The sequence below is a fragment of the Nyctibius grandis genome, chromosome 9 (assembly GCF_013368605.1).
Source record: "Nyctibius grandis isolate bNycGra1 chromosome 9, bNycGra1.pri, whole genome shotgun sequence".
Taxonomy (NCBI): Eukaryota; Metazoa; Chordata; class Aves; order Nyctibiiformes; family Nyctibiidae; genus Nyctibius; species Nyctibius grandis.
In genome coordinates, this window is record NC_090666.1 from 30,215,910 (window position 1) to 30,237,848 (window position 21,939).

General features: G+C 51.1%; 1 protein-coding gene across 2 annotated transcripts in view; it reads right to left on the reverse strand.

The window, feature by feature from the left end:
- Positions 1 to 2,718: 2,718 nt before the first annotated feature.
- COL6A2 (collagen type VI alpha 2 chain) overlaps positions 2,719 to 21,939 on the reverse strand; it is a 29,419-nt gene continuing 10,198 nt past the window's right edge. The window contains exons 11-28 of one of the 2 annotated variants that reach the window (XM_068407414.1): positions 21,309 to 21,362; positions 20,543 to 20,605; positions 20,219 to 20,281; positions 19,198 to 19,287; positions 18,304 to 18,366; positions 17,799 to 17,861; positions 17,593 to 17,655; positions 16,978 to 17,040; positions 16,508 to 16,558; positions 16,057 to 16,092; positions 15,611 to 15,673; positions 15,302 to 15,364; positions 14,977 to 15,012; positions 14,695 to 14,740; positions 13,958 to 14,110; positions 13,252 to 13,704; positions 12,880 to 12,918; positions 2,719 to 4,318 (exon numbers count right to left, since the gene is read on the reverse strand). In XM_068407414.1, the coding sequence (XP_068263515.1) occupies positions 3,711 to 4,318; positions 12,880 to 12,918; positions 13,252 to 13,704; positions 13,958 to 14,110; positions 14,695 to 14,740; positions 14,977 to 15,012; positions 15,302 to 15,364; positions 15,611 to 15,673; positions 16,057 to 16,092; positions 16,508 to 16,558; positions 16,978 to 17,040; positions 17,593 to 17,655; positions 17,799 to 17,861; positions 18,304 to 18,366; positions 19,198 to 19,287; positions 20,219 to 20,281; positions 20,543 to 20,605; positions 21,309 to 21,362 (2,070 nt within the window). In that variant the 3' untranslated portion in view covers positions 2,719 to 3,710. Of the gene's footprint in view, positions 4,319 to 8,350; positions 9,890 to 12,879; positions 12,919 to 13,251; positions 13,705 to 13,957; positions 14,111 to 14,694; positions 14,741 to 14,976; positions 15,013 to 15,301; positions 15,365 to 15,610; positions 15,674 to 16,056; positions 16,093 to 16,507; positions 16,559 to 16,977; positions 17,041 to 17,592; positions 17,656 to 17,798; positions 17,862 to 18,303; positions 18,367 to 19,197; positions 19,288 to 20,218; positions 20,282 to 20,542; positions 20,606 to 21,308; positions 21,363 to 21,939 lie in introns of those variants that run through there. The other variant, XM_068407415.1, reaches the window with a different exon arrangement.

Sequence of the window (21,939 nt, forward strand, 5' to 3'; positions counted from 1 at the left end):
CTCAGTGTCCCATGGCAGAGGAGTGGTTCAGTTCCCTCTTAGAAAACAAACCCCTCCCCCTGCCTGCCCCCTGCCAAAAAAAGGAAAGCAATTCTCTGTGCCCGGAGTAGATGCTGCAGAAAATGCCATTGCAGGGATGGGCACCATCGGGACTAGGTTTGAGTGAGGGACTGCTAAACAAAAGCCCAATTCCACCATCGGAGGTAGAAGCATTTCCCAAACAAAGTAAACCATCAGCTCCTCTCACTGTGTGACAGCTCTGAAAGTCATCTTCCTTGACGTTTGCCCTTGCTGGCAGAGAGCAGGACCCTTCTGGAGTTTGCTTAATTGGCCTGAACAGCCTTGTAAATAATAATATAAAAAAAACAGCCCTCCTGTGATATGCCTGTAATTATATTTATAGAATCATATAATCATAGAATGGTTTGGGTTGGAAGGGACCTTAAAGATTATCTAGTTGCAACCCTCCTGCCATGGGCAGGGACACCTTTCACTAGACCAGGTTGCTCAAAGCCCCAAGCAGTTGCTCTCCAAGCAGAAAAATCATGGCTCCAAAGTCTAAAACACAGTTTGTAACAGCACTGCAATAAACATTGCGGCGATGTTATTAGTAGCCATTTTATCTTCAAGCCAAAGTATCCTGGCCGGGGTTTGCTGTCTGAGGCCGCGGTGCTGTGCTGACTCCCACGCAGGCTCACCCTCCACATGGCTCCCGGGCCTTGACATTAACTAATTACTGGCTTGCCATCCAGCCAGCGTGCAAACCTGAGGGCACCCCTTTTGCTGGTGTGTGAAGACACCCGGGGAGAGGTGGGTCTGCAGCCACCGCTGCTGCAGGCTCAATGTAGACCCAGCTGGGCACTGGGAACGGGCACCCACCACGGGATCGCCAACGCCTGTCAGAAATGGTGTGAAAGAGGTTGTTTCTGTGCTACCCTAGTGTTGTTTTATCTCCTCCAGCACTCCAGCAGCTCAAGCAGCAGTTCTGACTGACCGAAGAGGAATCTCCCACCCACATGGCGGTGAAGCAATGCAACATGAAGCTGAACACCCCATGGGAACCACCTGCACGTAGCTCCACTCCTTTCCCCTTTCCCTTGGAGCAGCGTTTTGCCTGCTGAGCAGTTTTCTTGGTTTTATCTTGTAAATCCTTTGACCTGGAATCACTGTGAGATGATGGGCAGCAGCTCCGTTCTCTGTCTTTCGCGAGGTCCCACTGAAAGTTATCCCCGAGGCTGCAGGTAGCAGCGTGGGGAGTATCATGTGCTGGTTTGCAGTCTGCTGGTGTCTGTGTTTTTTTTCCTGTGCAATGATGCTGGCTGCTAACGTGGATCCCACTTCCCGTAGAAGTCAGAGAATCATAGAATCATTTTGGTTGGAAAAGACCCTTAAGATCATCCTTACATTTCGTGTGAGTGCTCCCAGCTGTAGCAGAGGGGCTGGCTGGGGAATGCCTTAACTTTCCCATTGCTGAGCTGTAGGGGCTGCCATCCTCCACGGCAGGGTAATAATTAATAGGAAAAAGCAGTGAGCTGTCTTTCTGAAGCCCCTGAGCCATGGCTGTGGGACTACGGCATGCTCACTGGGAAAGGTGAAAGGCCTGGCAGTGCCTTCCCCACAACAGTTTTAACACAGGGCTGCTTTTGCTGCTGTGTTATTTTTGTTTTGCCCATTGTCATGGCTCAAGAGGACCCTTTCCAGCCCCGTTATCACGAAGGCTTTGCTGCCAGCTGGTGTGACTGGCTGCTGGTCCCAGAGGCACAAACAGGAGCGGCTCATCGTGGCAGAGGGAATCTCCAAAAGAGGTGGCGCAGCCCATCTCACCCAGATTTACTGCCAGAGCAGCCTTGTTTGTCCTTGTTGCACTGCTGGATGGGCGTGGGTGCGTGCGGGGGCAGTGGGATTTCACTCCTGCGGCTCCTCTCTGGATGCAGTCGTGTTTTGTCCTGTGGCCCTCAAAGCTCCCTTACAGCTCTCCTTTCCAATGGAGGCAAAACACAGCAGTGACACTGCAGCACGTGTGGCCACAGCTCCCCACCACCGTGCCCTTCCCTGCGCCCATGCTGCTGGCTCCTCTGCACCCCATGCCTGGGGTCCCCTACGGACAACCCAAGCCCTGCCCAGCCTCTACTCCCCATCCCACCTTCACCACTATGGATGAGACCTTACAGAAATTCCCCTGTCCTTGGAGGGTTCCCCTCCCCTGCTGTCCTGGCTTGAGACACACAAGTGTTGGGTACAAGAGGGGCTGAAGAAAGTGCGGGGAAAGCCCAGCTCAGGTGCAATACCACCTTCATGGTGGGGAAAGGCATAGCTCCCCTTCAAAGAGGGGTACCTGAAGACCCCTGCTCTCCTCACCCATGAACAGGTGAGGAACATGAAGCAGGTAAGGAATGAAGACATGGTCTTTGTTGTGCTGAGACCACAGTTTGATGGGTGCTGGGAGGGTGTGAGGCCAGGGGACAGAGGAACAGGTCTGCAAGGGGACTGCTGGAGGCAGCGGGGAGAGCTGGAGGGACCCCAGGAGCATCCTGTGGTCCTTCAGGTCCTCAGCAGTGCCCTGTGACCACTGTGCTGCAGGGACGCCTGGCCTTGTGCTGCAGCATTTGTGAGGAGATGCAGAATACAAACTTATCTGGACTTACCAGCTTAGCACCAGGAGAATCATCTGCGCATTATAAATTAGTTAAAAAAGAGACAAACTACAGAATAAAGAGGTGTTTTCAGGATAGGGTGAAAAGAGTTTATTTGTTTATTTTTGCAGACAGCACAATTCAAGTTCAAATCTGGTCATTGCTCAGCAGATACCCGTGGGAAGAAGGCACCGTGGTTGCTTTGAGCACATTGGGATGACAGGGAGGCAGCTCTGGCACCTGCCCAGTATTTTGTGAGATGCTGGGAGGCATGCTGCCCCTCTCAGTGAGGATTTCGGGTGCAGTAATAAATGAACAGGTTTGATGAAGGTCGGAATGGGAGAAGGAAGCAAAGGAGATATGGCCCACAGGAAAAATGAATATCTTAAAGATGATCTGTGAAATTTAGGATAGATAGAGCCCCAAAAGGAGCATCTGCAGACAACTGGGGAAGACAGCAAAACCTCTCACCATTCCTTTGCTCCTGGGAAAGAGGAGCAAGCCACAAAGGGCCATGCAAAAGGAAAGCAAGTCGCTGACCATTTCAAGCAGCGTGTGATGTGTCATAAACTCACTCAGTCCTCTCAGGGCAGAAGTAATGAGAGAACAAAAAAGATGACATAATCTGGAAAAGGGTTTGCTAAAGAACAGAGGATGTCTCAACCATAAAGCTCCTCACAGGATGCTGAGGGATATTGAGAGTTTTTGAAAACTAGAGATGATCATTTGTCCTACTACACTGGAAACGTTTCTCGCTTCTCTGACAAGCCCTCATAGGATTACAGTACGTACGCAAGGCATGGCTTAGTGTGTGTAAAGCTTTACAGAAGTATGTCATATGGCTCTGTATCCTGCTTTGATCTTGCTATTAATTAGCACCATAAATGTAAGATAAATGACTTCTCATCATGAAAATCAAAAAAAGAACTCTGGATTTTGGCTAGAAAGGAGGACCCAGAGGGCAACTGTTCTGGGCCAGCTCAGAGTTGCTAGCAACCATACAGAGGGAAGAAAATTAAACAGGTAACATCAGGGGTGTGTATACTGGTGAGAGGAGGACATGTGTACTCCCTTCATTTAACATATCCACCTAATGAACCTGTCAAAGAAGCTGGGCTGGGAGAGGCTGTCATAGTCCTTCTCCCGGAAGATGGCTGCCCGATCCCCGAGGCCAAGCTTCAGCAGGACATCCATGTCTACGTCACTCCCAAGAGCCACTACTGTCGGCATGACGTCTTGCTTCTTCATGGAGTTGATGGCCTCCTCGAGGTTCTTGCTTCCTGTGATGCCATCAGTGATGAAGACGAAGGAGAGCTCAGCATTGCGCCGGGCAAGTCGCTGCCCATCTCCTGGGTTGAGCACGATGTTGTTGATGGCGTGTATGATGGCTGACCCGATGTTGGAGGATGAGTCCAGGTACTTGACCTGTGCCAGGGCGTTGGAGATTTCCGTCAGGTTGTAGGTCAGTGGGAAGACCACATTCTGGTCCCTCTCACTGCCGTACTGAAGCAGCGCAATCCGGGCGTTCATGTTGTCACTGTTGCTCCTGGCCAGCGTGAGCTGTCGGGCCACATCCTCCACAAAGTGGTGGGCCCTGTGGAAATTCTGCTCCCCGATCCTTTCAGAGCCATCGAGCAAGAAGACGACGTCAACGGGGCGCTGTGTGCACTGGGCCACTGCAAGATCTGCAGGAGAAAGAAGACGACAAGAGTTGGGAGCATAAGAAAGCCTACAGGATACGGCTGGGGCTTGCCTCAGGCAGTTTGGGCTGGAGTCGCCTCCATGCATCTTTGTCCAAAGGAGGACCAGCCTCACTCTGCTGCCAAAGCCTATCTTTGCAGCTGGTAATGTAGGAGCTTTGCTTCTGATTCCCTCAGCTCCTGGGCACTAGATCTTTACTAATGTTAATTCTGGGGCCTTTGACAGACTTCCACAAGCGTCCATGAGATTAGACAGGTCTGTACATTTCCGTCCCAGAATTACATCCACCTTCTTACAGCAGTGTCCAGCTCTTATCTGTAACAGGAATATCCAGAGATTAATGGCAGGCAGTGTCTGCAAACCTCTCAGTTACTTCTAGAGAGTGGTTTACTTTCAGAGTTACTCTTCACACACAGATTTGTAGGATGAAAGATGTTTTCATACCTTTCACCCAGATTAGTTTAATCAGCAATCACTAATTCCTGAAGAGCTTATAAAGGTTGGGTCATATGGTTGTAAAACAAGACTATCCTTGTTGATGCACCTGTAAGTAGTAAAGCAGCTTTTGTAACATATAATAGACCAATATTTGAATGAAACACAGTGGGACATTGTTCCTCAGTCACTTAGAACAGCACCTGTCCACAAAGTGGGCATGCAGGCATATGAATATACACAGTGAATGAACTCAGAAAAAAAGGGAGAAGAAAATAGCAGTCTTTGGAGACAGCTGTTAGTTAGGGACCATTATTTTGTTCCTTTGCAGTAGCTATGTGTGTGGCATTTGGTGTTCCGCTGCATGCGCTGCTTCTCTGAGAAACACTTCCATTACTGCACTGATGAATTTTCTTCTTCATCTTCTTTTTCTTTTGAGTTTCCTTCTCTGCTGAAAGCACTAGTCAGGAATATGATTGCAACAGCAGTATTGATTTGTGATGTACACACTGTGGCTGGCCACTCTCTGCGTTGACAGCAGGGCAATGGCCATATCACTGACAAGCAATTCTGTGGCTCTAAGACTAAACCTCAAAAGGGTGAAGTCTTGGAGCCGATGTCATGTTGTGTTGCATGACTGGCAAGGAATAAGAGATTCTAGAGCAGCCCCAGCTTGAGCATCCATTTCTGGCAACGAGGGGTAACTTTTGGCATCGAAGCATCATATTAGGTTGAATTTCCATACCATGAGAAATCCAACTTGATAAAATGCTTCCTCAGTGATGAATGCTGTTATACCTGCATTCAGCGGGTGCTGAACTGGCATAATTCCTTGTATGAGCTGAGCAACAAATGCATCACTGTTTAGTATATGAATACTGTGTGTGTAGTCAACAGTCGGCAAACAGCGAAGTTATAGTTTAAGCAAAATAGGTACATGCACTCTTGAGACTACAGAGACAGTGTCCAATATGAATCTGACAGCACAGATAGTGCAGCAGAAGCTCTGATGGTGCATATCGTTGAGCTCACAGACTATTTAGCACCACTTCCATCCATGACATAACAGTCAAATCTGATGCAGGAACTTCTGCTGGTTCTTGTGGTTTAACCTAGCTTGTTGGATGTTGCAAAAGTCCACGGTTGTTTATCATGTTCCCTGACCTTGTAGACTGGCATTTCTCCTTAGCCCACACTGTAAAACCTATTGACAATGATGGCGTGTCTTGAACGGTGCTTACTGTACATTGTGTTACTGTGAACAACAGGCTTCTTCAATGCCAGTTCCGACTGCAGTAGAAACCAATCTCCAAGCGATGCTTTTTCCCCCACAAGCTTTTTGAATATTGCATTTCCAAATTCATCTGCGATACTCCACTCCTCTAAAGCAATAAAGGTACGTACTCACCTCTGCCCAGCCCTCCTTGAGAAATGTTGCCTAAAGGTACATTGATGCTGCAGGTCCCAGTACGCAGGCACTGCTGCCACAAGGACGCTTTGCCTTGGCAGCACTCCTGGTCCTCACCTGCTCTGTGCAGTTGTGGAGGGGCGAAGGCAGGAAGGCATGCCCCTTGCAACCACACAGCCCACAATCTACATAGGGGTCTGCAAAAGCAGGTGGAAGCAAGAGGGTGGGAGTGAGATCCGCCTATCGTGTTGGAGAAGTGTTACCAGCCTCTCTCTCCCAGTGCTTGCCTACATGTAGTCACGTTTCTTGAGACGACACACAAGATCCACCCGCCTCGCGCATGACCCAAAGCAAGCCTTAAGAGCTCCTAGTTAAGCAGACTGTGGCTGAGAGCAGCATTGCTCCATGGAGCTTTAGCTAGAGTGTAACACACATCTGGCTCTCTAGGCAGCCTCTGCTGCAGAAGCACTCCCCCAAGACTCCTCTTGCTGCTCAGCCCTCATGGCTGGAGAGGGCTGCCTTTGAGCTGTGTGATAAGATGCCTTTACATGTGAATTATCCCATGGGAACACAGCAGATGTGAGGCAGCGGAGCAGAACCTTGGGTTTGTCCTGTTCAGTGTCACGCTTCGGTTGCAGCTTGTTCTCGTTTCTGGGAGGCTGAGGACCTGAGCACCCTTTCCTGCAGCAAGCAACAAGATCCTCGTCCTTAACTGGGAGATAAGCTCTCGGAGCCACCACCATGAATTAGGCCAGCTAAAATCTTCACATCATGCTTTTAAATTGGAGCACTAGTCCTTCTCATGCAGCTTACAGCAAGGCACAAATGCCTGCAGCTCACCGTGCTGCATACCATGTGCCAGGACGCAGCTGAGGACATCTAACAGAGACAGCACAAAAAGCAGAAATACCATCGATTTTCCTGCTATTAGACACCCATCTAGTTACGTGCACGTGCATATGCAGAGTAACCCCACCCATTCACATCATGTTCCTGCTTCCTCTAAAACCTGGGTAACTTGTATTTCCTCTGTTGTTTCACATTGTTGACAGTGGAGATGAAAGGGACAGGGAGATGGGGACTGACACCCCAGCCCTTTCTGGGGCTTCCTCCTTTCACAACCCCTCCCGTGTCTTTGGGGAGGTGTGGACTGTCCTTTCCCCAACCCCTGTTCCTTTGCCCAAGAGCTTCACTGAAGGAACTGCTGCTGTGATGTAATCTATCTGGTTTTATCAGAGGGATTAGCCAGGATTATGTTAGCAAAACATCACTACACCTACTTGCCTCTGTCTAACAAGGGCCGACGCAAATACTGCTCAGGCAAAGAGACATTTTCTCTCTCTTCTTTTTTTCCCCATAACGAGCTGAAGGTTTTCAAGAGGTAAAAAACTTTGTTTCCAACGTTGCACTGCTTTGCTAGGAAATATTTCAGAAGGAAATGAAATAAACAGCCACTGTGTGACGAGTTCTAAACCCCCTTTGCTGAAATCTTGCTGAATCCTAGTCTTGCTGAGCAAGACGTTCCAGCCCTGAGATGTTCCCTTCAGATCAGTGTTTCTTCAGGGCATTTTCTCTAGCATCATGGCTGGAGCAGCTTAACTGCTCTGAGTTCAATCCTCTTACTTGCATCCCAGCAGGATAAGTCACACACTGCTTTTGGGGTGAAAATCAAAACAGAGTTGGGAGCTTGGCTTTGCACAGACTATCTGGAATATGTGGATTAAGACCAGAAGCTAGCACATGGACTCAGACACAGGCAGATCCTCAGCCTTTTGCCTTCACCTAAAACTCTGACCATGCCATTTAAAGCTCCCTGAACGATTTTCCCTCCGTTATATGCCAACAGCAGAGTTCTCTGAGCTCCCTGTCCCTATAGTCTGGGAGTAAAAAGTGCTGAAACCTTGGGAGAAAAGACTACTTTTGTGAAGGGTACCTGACCTGCTGATGTGCTGAGCGACACAAACACCTCCCTTGCGTGCTTGTCACCGGATGGCTTCTAGCCTAGGCTGGTGAGCCCCAGATGTTGAAAACACTGCAAGAAGTTCCAAGTGGGCAAGTTCCTCATTCCAAATCCCACGCCTGAGCTTGGCAACTGGCTCCGCTTTGCACGCCTGGGAACATCACAGCCCAACCGCGTTTTTGAAGACTGTACATCTCCCTTGTGCCCATTAAATATGACATTTGCTCAGTATACTTTATTGCAATAATACCATGTCAGTTAGAGAAGCTGCAAAATTCACTTGCTGGTAGTAACTGCTTCTACTCTTGTGTGTGCACACGAAATGCCGTTTGAGAGGGCGTAGTTATTCTGGAGGCAGGAATGGCAGTCACCTGCCTGCCTTTTTGTGAAAACCAGGGGCAGCTGAGCTCATGGAAATATCACTCCTCGTCTAAACGCACGTACCCACAGCTCAAGCGGTGGGTCTGTAGTCTCTCTGAACCAAATTAGTACTGGGTATGGATTGAATGGGCTATCCTACACCAAGTTTAAATATTTGCTTTTAAATAGCTCACGTAGTGCATCACAGAGGTTAGACTTTCACTTTGGACCACCTGGACCTACATAACCTCTATTTCTTGGATATGAACAGGTACATGTTGCTAATTAAGACAAAACACAAATGTACAAGCAGAGAAAAAGGCACAGGGAGCTCATACAGCTTCTGAGAGAAGCACTCCCCAGGTTTTGGTGCTCTTGATGGAAAGCCAAGGTTGCCCTCTCTCCTGTACTGCTTGCTCCTTCCCTTCAATATCCCCAACTGCCCATTGAGTGGCTATACAGAGATGCGCGCTGCAGCGAGGGGAGATACACCTTGCTTTGTCGGTCTTGCCACACAAATGGTTTGCAGGACCTGAAGAGAGCCCACGGTAACCCAGTGAGAGGACGCAGAAGATGCTTCAGAAGTGATCAGCAAACGCATACATAGGAAGGCATGGGAAACGCACATCATTAGGCTCTCTGCAAACAAGGGGCTCGCTCTGGCCCTCAGCCATGTGTGTGCCAGCAGTCTCCTTGGTGGAGCCTGGTGCTCTGCACATGGCTGAGGGCTGGGACACGCAGGCCTGCCGGGGCAGGGTGGGAGCGCAGGAGGGCTGGAGGGGAGCAGCATGGCTGGCTCAGAGACTGAGGCAACGCAGCTCCTCTGCAGAAAAGCAGCAGGGAATAAAAGAGCATCTCTTGACATCACTGGACAAAGCCGCCATACTCATCAGCCAGCCAAGCCGGAGAGGACTGCTCCTTGTGTCAAATCCCCGGCCAAGCACAAGCAAGCCATTTCACTGACCTTGTTTCTCCTAAACTAAAAGCATCTACCAATGTACCTGTCCCCTCTGCCAAACAGGCGCTCAAGGAAAGACGACTACCACCTCCACTCAACCTCTGCCTTCACCCACTCCACGTGATCTCTAACAGAATGTCAGCAAATCCCTAGCACGGTTTCTGGGTCCCCCACAATCTCGCTGTGCACCATTTTGAAGGTGTCAATGAACAAGTCCATCCACTCTTGCCGCTCATTTCCAGTGGCAAACTTGGCTTTTTCGGCGGTAAAGGCCAAAGTGGCCACCAGCTGGGTGTACATGCTGGGGTCCTGGGTTTCCCGCGTGGAGTTTAGGAACTGGGCGATCGAATGTATGGTGCTGGGGAAATCTATGTTGACTCCCTCTTCCATGGGGCGGAAAATAAGTGGGTTTACGCTCCCAGGGTTCCTGTCATCTGCAAGTGAGCGTCAAAAGAATATTTTCAGGGCTTGCTAGCAATGGCTGTGTGCTGAATGCTACCTGACTTTCCTACATGCACTGCACCAAAGGACAGAGCTAACGAGAACAGAGAAGTAAAGACCAAAGCCAGAATTTAAATCTTTCTGCCTCTTTTATGTCTGAAGAACCATGGGATTTGTACCGAAATCACTCGTACATCAACCGAGAGACCTCAGAAAATTACATGAAACCTTAATGCCCAGTTCCTTCCTACTCATCCAGCATGATGGAGAAAGAGCAGTGCTCAGGAAGAGGGCCATGGGGCCCAATTTTTTCTGCACAAGGGATGCAGCCATCATGTAGCTTTGAACTCTGCTACATGCAAACTGTACACATGATGCTGTACAGCCAGAAAGACATCCAAGGGACAGCATTATGTGAACCCCTTGCCTGGCACTCAGCCTGCTGCGCTTTGGCTAGAGTCACTGCCCCGTGGTGTGTAATGCTCCTGTGAGCTGTCCAGGCTAGTCAGGACCCCGAGAGCCATCTCCACCTGGCTGAGCTGAACTTAAATTTGAATAAAATCCCAAAGCTCAAAGCAAAGCCTTTTGCATGCGTTAGAAAAAGCCTCGCAGAGCGTCATGCGGTTTCTATCAAAGCCAGTGATCAGTTTGGATTTGCTCAGCATTTAACCCATTTAACACTCCAGCATCCTGTTAGCACCGCAGTAATCGATGGGCAGTAACAGGGAGACAAGGGTCTGCCCTGAAAACGGGAAAACCTGCATTTCCTTAGGCAAAGCACTGAGGCAGCATGTCTTCATCTGCAGATGTGAACCCGGAGTGGCGGCGTGCCTGGCTCTGCAAGGCAGCAGGAAGGAAGCTGAGGTGTGTGTAATACCTGTCCCTCTCTGTGCTCTGCTAACAATACCCAATCTGGAGCTTCAGTACCTGGCATGAGCAATTGATTTGCTCCTTAAAGTGCCAGGACTGCAACTCCGACAGCTGTGGGGCCAAGAAAAGGGCTGGGTGTAGCTGCCTCCATGACCTCAACCTGTCTGACCTGTCTATGACTGGACACAGCCATTGGATGTGCATGAAGCTCACTCATATACCCTGTGAAGGGCACTGGCTCCATCCAAAGGGTTTGCATGGGAATTGGCAACAACTCTTGAGATGTTCTCGGAGAACCGGAGGAAGCTGAGCACTGAGCAGAGAAGACCCGGGCTCTGTCACATGTCTTATGTCACATCCCATTCAATACATTCCCTTGCCACTACACAAATTTGATCACTGCAAATCCTTCTGGATGATGACGGCAATGCATCACGGACCATCCAGTGCGGCGGGTGTAAGGCGCTTTGTCCAAAGGCTGCTAAATCCCTAGGTATTACTTAAAACTTGGTCTACCAGGCCTAGCACAGATCCCTGCACACCAGGGCAACTTTTGCCCACGTTGACATGGGTATACTGGCACTTTCACAGGAGGTCCACACCTACCCAGCCACGTCACTCCACCTCCCAAGTCCCCTGGGGTGCATGTGTAGGGCCTGCACTTGACCTGGCCCACCTACAGCATGGCTTGAGGGATTGGCCCAAGAGGAAACCCCCTCAGATGCCTTCTCAAGCCATTTCTGTTCTGGTCCCCAGGACTGCCAGGTACCAGTGAACTGTTCTCACCTTGCATCAGGAACAGAAACACCCAAGTGCACTACAGGGAAAGGACCACCAACTTTGCCTTTCTTTGGAGGGCATTCATGGCCCAAGCCTAGGAGAACAAGAGTGTGCCACTGCTTGGGTCCGCCTCTCTCCTGCAGTGTTCCTCACAAACAAGGAGGCTGCAAAGACCAAAACCTTTCAAGACACCTGAACAGTCACCAGTGTAGCTTCGGGAAGTCACCTCCTCATGCGTGGATCCACAGGACAAAGCTCCTCAGAGAACACTGCAGAGGAGCCCATGTGGATAGCTCAGCATCATGGTTGGACATTGTGCTCTCTGCATGGTTGGGTGCAAATACTCAAAATACTACTGAGAGATTTTAGACAGGAATAATGATATATTTTCTATCTTCAGATTTCTGAGCATCCTGGGACAAGTTTTCCTTTGCATTGTATGGAAACCAAGGGACCTCTTTGAAAACGGAAGTTGAGATTCTGTATAATACTGAGTTGAGGCTGGGGACTTTCACAAAAACATATTCACAGCAAGAGTAGACAAAAATCGCAAGAACTGGCAAAACTTTGTCCCCTACAAGCTTTGTGTATATCAGCAAACAGTGCATCTATGGTATTTGACCAGGCACAGAGACTCAGACAGATGGGATCTCTAGGAATTCAGGTTGCAGATCTGCCCCTTAACAAGCAAAATGTGATCAAGTAAAGCTACCTGCAGCGAGCAGCAGCCGTCTCCTTTATACCAGAGGATCCTTACAGCCTTTTTCCTTTAATCCAACACCCTGAGTTAATTGTTAATTAAATACAGCCAGCGTTAGAGAAGCCAAAGCTTTGGGTCCACTATGGTGTCATTTTCCAGACGGTCCCCACCCCCTGCTCTTCCCTCATCACTCCCAAGGAGCATCCTGCCCAGTGATGCACGTTGGGCTCTGCATTTCAAAGGTTACATGGGTGGGAGAGTTTAGCAAGAGGGTTTTGACTTGTTGTATAATAGAGACATGGAACAAGTGAGAAATTAATTGCAGAGTTTGGAGATCAAAACCTGGTGGCTCCTGGGAACTGGGACAGGGAGAAATATCAGGGCTGAGCCATGCTGGTGCACTAACATGGTGCACTCATACCTACCTGCACAGAGACCTCTCAGAGACAGGAAAAGAGCAGGAGATGAAACCCTGGAGCCTCTTCTCATGTAAAATAACACTATTTCCCAAACCCCTGGCATCCAAAGGGAATGAACAGGATTGCACACCTCCCTCCCACTCCTGAGCCTTGTGCACTCTCCCCCAGACCTACCACTTTGTGCAGATGACATGAAGCTACTTGTAATATTTACCTGTCTGACAGGGCAGCTCAGGGCAGACGATCTGTGGATCTGGAAGGGAAAAAAACCAAGGAAAACTGAGAGATGTGCTGCCATCCCCCTTCCAGGCTTGCACTATTAGGTGGCAGGGCCAGGTATCTTACAAGGGGAAAGGACTCCAAAGAACTGCACCAAAAGGCTGGCCCATATCTGAGGAAGGACTGTTTATCCAGGGCTACACAAAGGTCAGCCCCCACCATGAATGACACAACTTAAAGCTATTGGCCAACATGATGGGACACAGTGTCTCTGCAATGATTGCAACACACTGTATGTGTCCCCCACCACAAACCCTGGGGCTAGAAAACTCCAGTTTCTGTAAGCAGTGCAAGGACAGGTACAGACCTGGGCAGAGCACGTCCTCCATCTTGTCAATGAATTCCTCTGCCACCAGGTCTGAGAAGAGCCTCATCTTCTGGACTCGCTGGGGTTCATTGCAGGCGATGGAGACCAGGGTCTCGCTCTGTTCTGGCTGATCAAACATGTCTCCAATGCCAATGGTGTTGACGACCACATCTCTACCGCAAAGAGCCCCTAGGTTCTTGTCATCATCCCGGGGGTCGTAGCGCCCATCCGTGATCACCACAGCAAACACTTGGGCTTTCTCTCGCTTGCTTTCCTTGATGAGCTTGTTGTAGGCAAACTGAAGGGCAGATGGTGTCCAGGTGCCTCCAGCAATCCACTCCAGGCGCTTCACTGCTTCCTTGAAGCTCGACAGTGAATTAATGCGCTCATCATCAAGCTTGATGGCTTCGAAGGTTCCCTCGTGACTGTACTGCACCACTCCAACACGGGCACCTGCCAATGAAGCATCATGTTACTTGGCTTTGTGTCCTCAGTGAAAAGTGGAGAAAGTCAGCAAACTTTCATATCAGCAAAGAGCTGCCTGATTGGCCTACAAAGATGGGAAGGGGGAAAAGCAGAAACTGCTGCCAAAATGCTGGACAGATGTATTGCAGCCCAGGGCAGCTACAGACAAACATGGAAGCTGGAGGCATCCAAGACCCTTTTCTTTTCCCCATGCCCTGCTCTGTCTACACGCAGTCCAGACCTGTCTGTGACTTGGGGTCCTTGGCAATAGAGCCCAGCCGGCTGACCACGTTGACAACAAAATTTTTCTCCAGGGTGAAGTTGGTGTAGCCAATACTCTCCGAGCTGTCTATGACGAACATGATGTCCAGGGCACCGCAGCGCTTCTCACAGTCTGGGGAGAGGGACAGAAGGGGAAAAACACAAAGGTCAATGATGGTGGAAACAAGAGCCACCAAGGCAGAAGAGACCATCTATGGAAAGATGGAGACAGATAGCATCACACCAAGCATCCACAGGGTTTGTGGTGCTGCCCGTAGCCAGCAGCATAGGGAGTATTTTACATACACCTTTCTGTCAATAGGATATCGAAGGAAACCTTTCTAATCTTGCTGTGCAATACGTTCTATCCTATCATCTGGACCATGCAACTCTGTATTACAGCTCACTGCTTCTGCAATGGCAGAGCTAAATTTTGGGAGGTAAGCCAGGCTGCCCCTGCAGTGCCACCGCACTCAGTGGTGGGCTGGGACCAGGGCAAGCAGGGAAGGACTTCCCGTGGTGCCTCCTCTGCAGGGTGCAGTGCTGTGCAGAGCGGCAAAGAGCCCATTGTGCCAGTGACTCAGTGCAAAGGGTAGCTCACAGGGCAGAGCTCCCTCAAGGGAGCTCCTGAAGAAGGAGGCAGCCTCTGGTGACCCGTTTTCCCCACCCCTCAAGTGGTCATTCCTCTGCCCTGGGGAGAGGCGATGGTCTGCTCACCACAGCATCCGCACGTCTCTCGCACGTAGGTCATCACGTCGCAGTCCTGCCAGCAAAGGGGTGCAGGGTGAATGCCTCCCTCCTCTTACGCAACACCCGTCTCCTCTAAGGGAAAGGCTCCCCTTTCCCTTCCCACCCAGCAGGCCCCCTCCCCTCTTTCCTTGGCTCTTCTGTCTGGCAGCAGCAGGACCCGACACCCTGTTTTGTTCTCAGGCTGTGCACGGCAAAGCCACGGTTGACCCAGGAGGAAGAGCACGGGGGCTGCAGAGCAGTGCTACTTACAGTCAGACCAGGATCTCCTGGTGGGCCGGGGGTCCCCTGTAAGAAGAGCACAGGGATTTCAGGCACAGCTTTCACACGAGTTCCCTTTTTGAGAACGAGACGTCAGAACCGTCAAAAACATGGCTTTTTGCAGAGGTCTGCCACGGGAAGGGTAGGAACGCCTCGCTGGGAGCCAACAGACAGGTCTGGCAGCTGGTGCCCCCTTCAGCAAGCCCTGCTGCAGGGAGACCCACTGGGGTCCTCTGGGCTTTGAGCATCGAGGAGAAGTGGGGTGGAGAGGAGGGAGCTGCAGCATCTGCTCAGACAAAATGGCATGGTACTGTACCTCAGGGCCTGCTTCACCAGTTGGACCGCGGGGTCCGGGCTCACCTCCTGGGCCAGGATCACCCTGGGGAAGAAGCAAAGAAGGGTCAAATATTTCCCTGGTAATACTGGTGATGGAGCTGCTGGTGTTCGGAGCTCCTCCTGACCCCCTCATCAGGCACAGCCGTGATAAGCGCGGTCACCAGCCTGCCACAGCTGAGCCTGGGGACACGGGGCAGGCAGGAGAGCAGGCAGCACCATCCCCATCGCACCTGGCAGAGGTGTGGGAGGGGGATGCTGACTCCGCGGGCAATATGGGAAGTCTGCTTACCGGTTCCCCCTTCTCTCCTTTGGTCCCTTGTGCTCCTTTTGGTCCAAGCTCACCTCTTCCTCCCTGCTCGAAGGAAGGAGAAACAGATCCAGCATGGAGCACATCTGGATGTGCTCAGGCAGAGGCACTACTGCTATGAGCCTGTCAAAAACACATGCCTGCCCGGCCTGGGAGACCACCCTCTAAACCAGCAGCTCAGCACAGAGCAAATAAGTGGTGTTTACATAGGCATTAACTAAGAACAAAGAAGTTTTGCAAAACATATTTCAGATGGTTTCAAAATGAGAAGGGCTTGGGAGATACACCCAGGCTCTGCAGCTGCAGGGAACAGCCAGGGCAGCTGCCAGCAGGGCAGGCTCCTCGGCCACGCACCCGGAAGGTCGGGTGACAACTACTTGGCATTTCAGTCAGTACAAAAAACAGGTGATGGAGACAAACACACTCACCTTGGGTCCCGGCTGCCCCTTCTCACCCTTGTCACCCTGCAAAGGGAGAAGAGGGAGAGGTCAGCACTGGACCAGTACCGGCCCCACACCGTGCATGCATACATCTGAAATCTGCAGTGAGGGGCACAAAGCTAACAGCAGATGTGGCTTCAGGCTGATGGTTGGGGTGGTGGGTGCAACCACCTCCCCGTCACCGCTGTCGAGGCTGGGATCCCCAGCACCTCTGCCACGAGGCTGGTGGAGCTGCCACAAGGCTGGTGGAGCAGCCGCGAGGCTGATTCAGTCCCTGAGTTCAACCCCTCTCCCCCTTTGCGGACTCCACATTTTTGTGACCCTGATCATTTTTCTTCTTCTTTCTCTCTTCTTCCAGGCTGCTCAGCTCCAACAGCAAGCTCCACTGAAACAGGCTTCCTCACGGCACTTACATCTGCGCTGGATGAGGCATATGTACCTGCGGTCCTCTGGGTCCAGGGTAGCTAAAGCCAGGTCTGCCTCTGTCACCCTTTGGTAGAAAAAAAAGGACCCATCAGAAACCAAACCTGGCTCTTCTGGCCTGGCAATGCCAGTGACAGTCAGAGCCATTTTCATCTTCTCTTGGGGTGACACCCCACCAGGAGCTACGACTTCTGCAGCTGGCCCTGAAATGTTGGGAATGGCTGTGCGGAGCAAGGCTTCACAGGGTCTTGGGGACATCGCATGGCAGGGACACCCCTGAATCTGTGCAGCGTGAGGGGTGTAATCAGAGCTGCCTTGGCCAGAGCAAAACCTACATCTCTGACCGATAGGGAGACTCAAGTTTGAGCCATTCAGTTTCCGAGGCACACAAGTTTCTGCAGTAGAAATGGCCTTTTTTTTTTTATTTAAAAAAAAAAGCACACCAAAATACCCTTTCAAATCCAGAGCTGCATTCAAGTACTTTACCTTTGGTCCTCGTGGTCCGGCGTCACCTCTTGCGCCCAAGTCACCAGGGTCCCCACGCGATCCCTGCAGGATAGTGTTGGGGAGAGCGGAGGAAGTGGGTGAGGATGTTCCCTGCAGCTCCCTGGCCGCACAGGCGACCATGCCAGAGAAACCAGCTCTTGAGATGACGTTGTGAGACCATCTCCCCTCCCAATGAGGTTACTGTGACAGTGACTGATTCAGCACTTGGGTTCCCGCATCCCATGGAGCCACATGGATGTCACAGCACTACTGCCACAGTGGGGTGCTGGACTAACCACAGACCCAGGACAAATGGGCACCCAGGGAGCTCCATCTTTCCTCGCCCCATGACCTGCTCTAACATGGTCCCTTCCACGTTGTTCCGGGAACACCTGGGACTGGGAGTGATGGAGAAGGAAGGAATCCTGGGTCCTGCAATTTCTCCTTGCCCCGGGAAGGGCTATCCAGGGGCCTCTGGGCTAATTTTTGAGCCTCCCTGGGAAAAGGTCAGGCAGGGTCCCCTCAGGAGGGACAGTGCAACCAGCTTATGACAGTAGGGCAAGCTCTCACCACAGAGGGAGGACATAGTCACATAGATGTCCCAGGATGACTTACTGTCTTGCCCGGCTCTCCCGCAGCACCTGAAGGGCCTCGGGGTCCTGGCAGTCCTTGGTCTCCCTGCAGAGCAAAGCAAGACACAAGAACGTACAGAGGCAGGTACAGGTGGGTGTCCAAGAGGAGGAAAGGGGGGTGAGCTGCCCCAGATGGCAGCAGCACTCTCCCTCCCTCCTGGATGTCACCAACCCCTGCTTTGTGCTTACCCTTGCTCCTTTGTTTCCAACCTCACCAGGCAGGCCACGAGGACCCTCCGGACCAGGATCTCCCTGTGAGGAGGGTAAAGATATTCCTCATCAGGACGTCTCCAACGCTGTTTGTGTGAATGGCAGTGCTCCTTGGAGCGAGGAGGCATGATGCTGTTCTCAAATCTGGTGTTTCTTGGCTTGAAACACAGTGTCGGGGCAGCGTGCCCTCTGAACATGTCTCTTAGCCTTGAGCTCTACTGCCCTTCATCCCCTCTCTAGATCAAGCCCTGGAAGAGGAGGCTGTACCTGCTGCCACCAGGGCAGGCTGCGGGCACAGTGGGAGCAGACCACACATGTAGAGCCCACTGGGATCTGCAGTTCCCAGCTCTGGTGTTGGACACTTCACAGCTGGGCAGTAGCACATCACGCTGGACACTTCACAGCTGGGCAGTAGCACATCACGCACACCTGTCCTGTTCATCTTGGGCTCATTTGCAATGGTCTGGGCAGTTGCTTTACTCACCCTTTCTCCTTTGGCCCCAGGAGTGCCTTTGCTGCCTTTTGTCCCTGGATCTCCACGCCGACCCTTGGCAGACACAGAAAGTCACATAAATCGGATGCAAAGATCGATGCTATCTGAACAGTGACTCCTGGCTGCCCTGCCTTCTCCCTCCTGGCCCAAGAGAAGTCTCCTTGCCCCCTTAGTGAGCATGTGCCTGGCAGCAGGGGAGCAGGGATGTGCATGCTTGGGGGATCAAGCCTTTGGCTTTTGGGAAGCCACAGCTAGGCTATTCTTTCAGGAGGGTGGCCACAGCGCTGACCACAAACACTCATTGTTCATTCCCTCAGGGTTAAGGACTCTGCTTTACTTCCAGCTCATCCAGCGTTGATTCCCCCTCCCCAGATCTCACACAAGGACTCAAGCTGGCTGGGCTCTGGCCTCTTGGTGCTGGTGGAGTCGTGCTGCTGTATTCTGCCAGGGAACAACATCTCCAACCCACTCCCCAGTGGCACCATCGATGGCGTGACATTACTGCGATTTGATGCTGCCCTTTTCAGAGAGCTTTACTGTAACAGCCACCAGCTCTTGACTCTGTGAGCTCTTATGAGAAGCCAGAGGTTTAGGGAACTTGCTAGAGTACAGCCAAAGGGTCTCTGGGCATCCACAGAGGCATTTGTGGTTATGTGGGAATACAGGATGTTTCTCCAAGGTGAAATAGTTAACACCAAGCTTAGGATTATGGAAGTACTGCTCTATGAAGATGGGGGACACAAGGAAATCAGCATCTGCACATCTTTTGGGATGCAGAAAGCAGGGCAGGCAGGCTAAATGGGACAGTTTGTCAGAGCTCATCCATGAAACTGCATCAGGCTCCCATGGTGTGCCCACTGTTCAGAGAGCCATTCAGACACTTACAGGCTCTCCTTTGGGTCCAGGAGGTCCCATTTCACCTTTTCTTCCCTTACTTCCAGCAGGTCCTTGAGCTCCAGTGTTGCCTGGAAGTCCCTTGGAGAAGAAAAAGAAATACAATTTGTCAGAAGAAAAGTCAGGGTGCACACACACACACCCCCTCTTGTCCTGTGTCAAGCAGTCCACCCTTGAGCAGATGTGTGTATGAGCACACAACTTATGCTTCCACACACCCACCATGCCCACATGTCAAAGCTACGTGCATAGGCTCCAGCCTTGGAGCAGTGTGGTGCTCTGTCACCTTTTCTCCATCAACCACTGCAAAGGCTCGTCAATTCTTTCTTACGGCATCTGTCCAGCCCTGCCTAAAGCTGGAGGGCTATTTCAGCCTCCTCAACTATGTCTGAAGTAACTGGCCACCAGCGTAGCAACTCCTTTGGCTATAAGGTCAAGTGCAGTGGGGAAAGCCTGCATTAGATCTCTGAGCATTTAATCGTTAAAGTTTACTCACATGGATAAAAATAGCCTGCAAACACTGGCACTGCCACAAACACTGAGGAGGTCATGAGACTTTGGCAGGGGAAACCACATCCAAACAGGGTCTTTCTACTCAGGAGAAGATGTGAAGAGAAGGAAAGATGCAGTGCAATGGATTGGCTAGAAAGTAAATCCTCCTAAGTCTATTTGCCTGCTTTTCTCTACTCTGGACAAACACTTGAGACCCTCTCTCATTTTGCTCTGGGCAGCTGCAGGGATATTGCGCAGTCCCCTCTCCTGGTGCCCAAATGAAGTTTCCCACTGTGTTGGTGAGGACAAGCATGGTGGGAGAGCTCACTCAACCACCCAGGGGCTCGTGCTTTCTCCATGCTGGTGGGCTAATTTGCAGAATCACCAGGGTGCCTTGGCAAGCAGCCGTCTTTGTGCTGCAGCTGCCCCATGCCCAGCAGTTGATACCGCTCTGGCTCCACGTCACGTGGAGCAGACCCTAGTAAGACACTGCAGAGATCTGAATGCTGCATGAACCTACCGGGCTTCCTTTTTCTCCTGGAGGTCCTGGGGGTCCACTGCGACCAGGCCGGCCAGGATCTCCCTAAAATAGCCAGAGAGCAATGGTCATTGCCTGCGTCATCATCAGCATGTTGTCACACACCACTGACGTGCACCATGAGGAGCCCAAGGAGTAGGACCAGCAAGGCTCTTCCCTTGGCTCCTGTGATGGGATCCAGACCACAGAACTTATGGGCTTCATGAGCAGTGAAGGATTTAAGAGTAAATACAGGCAATGGGGTTTAACTGTCCCCGCTGGTGGCCTCTGCCCCCACTCTCTGCTCGCTGTTCAGAGCACTTGTACCTTTATGCCTTCATCTCCTCTTTCACCTTGGTCTCCTGCATCTCCTGGGTAGCCATCAGGGCCCTAGGGAGGGAAAGAACAAAGAACCACACATTTTGCAGTGGCAACAATATGCACTTTCCCTGCAGAATAAAACAACTGGCTTAGAAAGTTGCTCTAGAGACTAAAGTAGTTTTTGCTTGTTGCTAGTGTTGATGAAAGGAGCAGCTCCTCCTCTCTATGTGGAGGTGACAGACACCGGGGTATCCCAGCTTACGTGCCCATGGAAAGGAGGCACAAAAAAATCAGGCTGTGCTCTCCATTCCAGGGATCTCAGGCCTGGGATCAGATCATAGAATCATATAATCATAGAATTGTTTTGGTTGGAAAGGACCTTTAAGATCATCGAGTCCAACCGTTAGCCCAGCACTGCCAAGCCCACCACTAAACCATGTCCCTAAGCACCACATCTACTCGTCTTTTAAATCCCTTCAGTGATGGTGACTCCACCACTTCCCTGGGCAGCCTGTTCCAATGCTTGACAACCCTTTCGGTGAAGAAATTTTTCCTGATAACCAACCTAAACCTCCTCTGGTGCAACTTGAGGCTGTTTCCTCTCGTCCTATCACTTGTTACCTGGGAGAAGAGACTGACACTCACCTCGCTACAACCTCCTTTCAGGTAGGACAATGGGCCAGTAACCTCTTGTTGGCCACCTTTCCACATGTGCAACTCATTCAGCAGCTACACACCTGATGTGCTGAATGAAAGAGTAAAGTGTTCCTACCTTGTCACCGCGGTCTCCCTTGCAGCCCGGTGGTCCAATTCTCCCTAGCTTGCCCTGTAGAGATAGCATTCAAAAGACAAGACAGAGAAGCTGTAGGTGTCTGAAGGGAAAATAAGGCTTTTTTTGTTAACAGTTACTAATTTTTAACATCATCTGCTGACCATACCTGTCACCAGCTAGAGAATGAAGAGCAAGTGTATTCCTTAAACAGGAGTGTGGTGTGCAGAGACAAATGGAGGAGGAGAAAGCAGTCTAAAAGCCCCAAGTGGTAGCACGGGTGTTGGAAATTCAAGCACGTTCATCCTGCACACATGCCCTGGGTGACAGACATGTCCCTTGAGGCTGGATTTGGCCGTCACTCACGTGCACGTTTGTGCTGGTCCTTCGTCGTGCATCTTGCATCAAAGCAGTTCGGGTCTGCAGTAACCACTCTGCCTGACGGACACCGTGAGAGCAGCGACCGCCTTGCTCTGCTCCCTGAAAGGGCTTTGTTGGCAGCGCTTAGACAGCTCACCCTGGCTAGAGAGTGGTGGGGACTGAAGGACTTTAATGCTTAAGAGCTTCAGGAGGCATTGGAGGAGTGAGAAGAAGAACTGGTGTTATCTCACAGATGTACTTGGCTGGGTACACG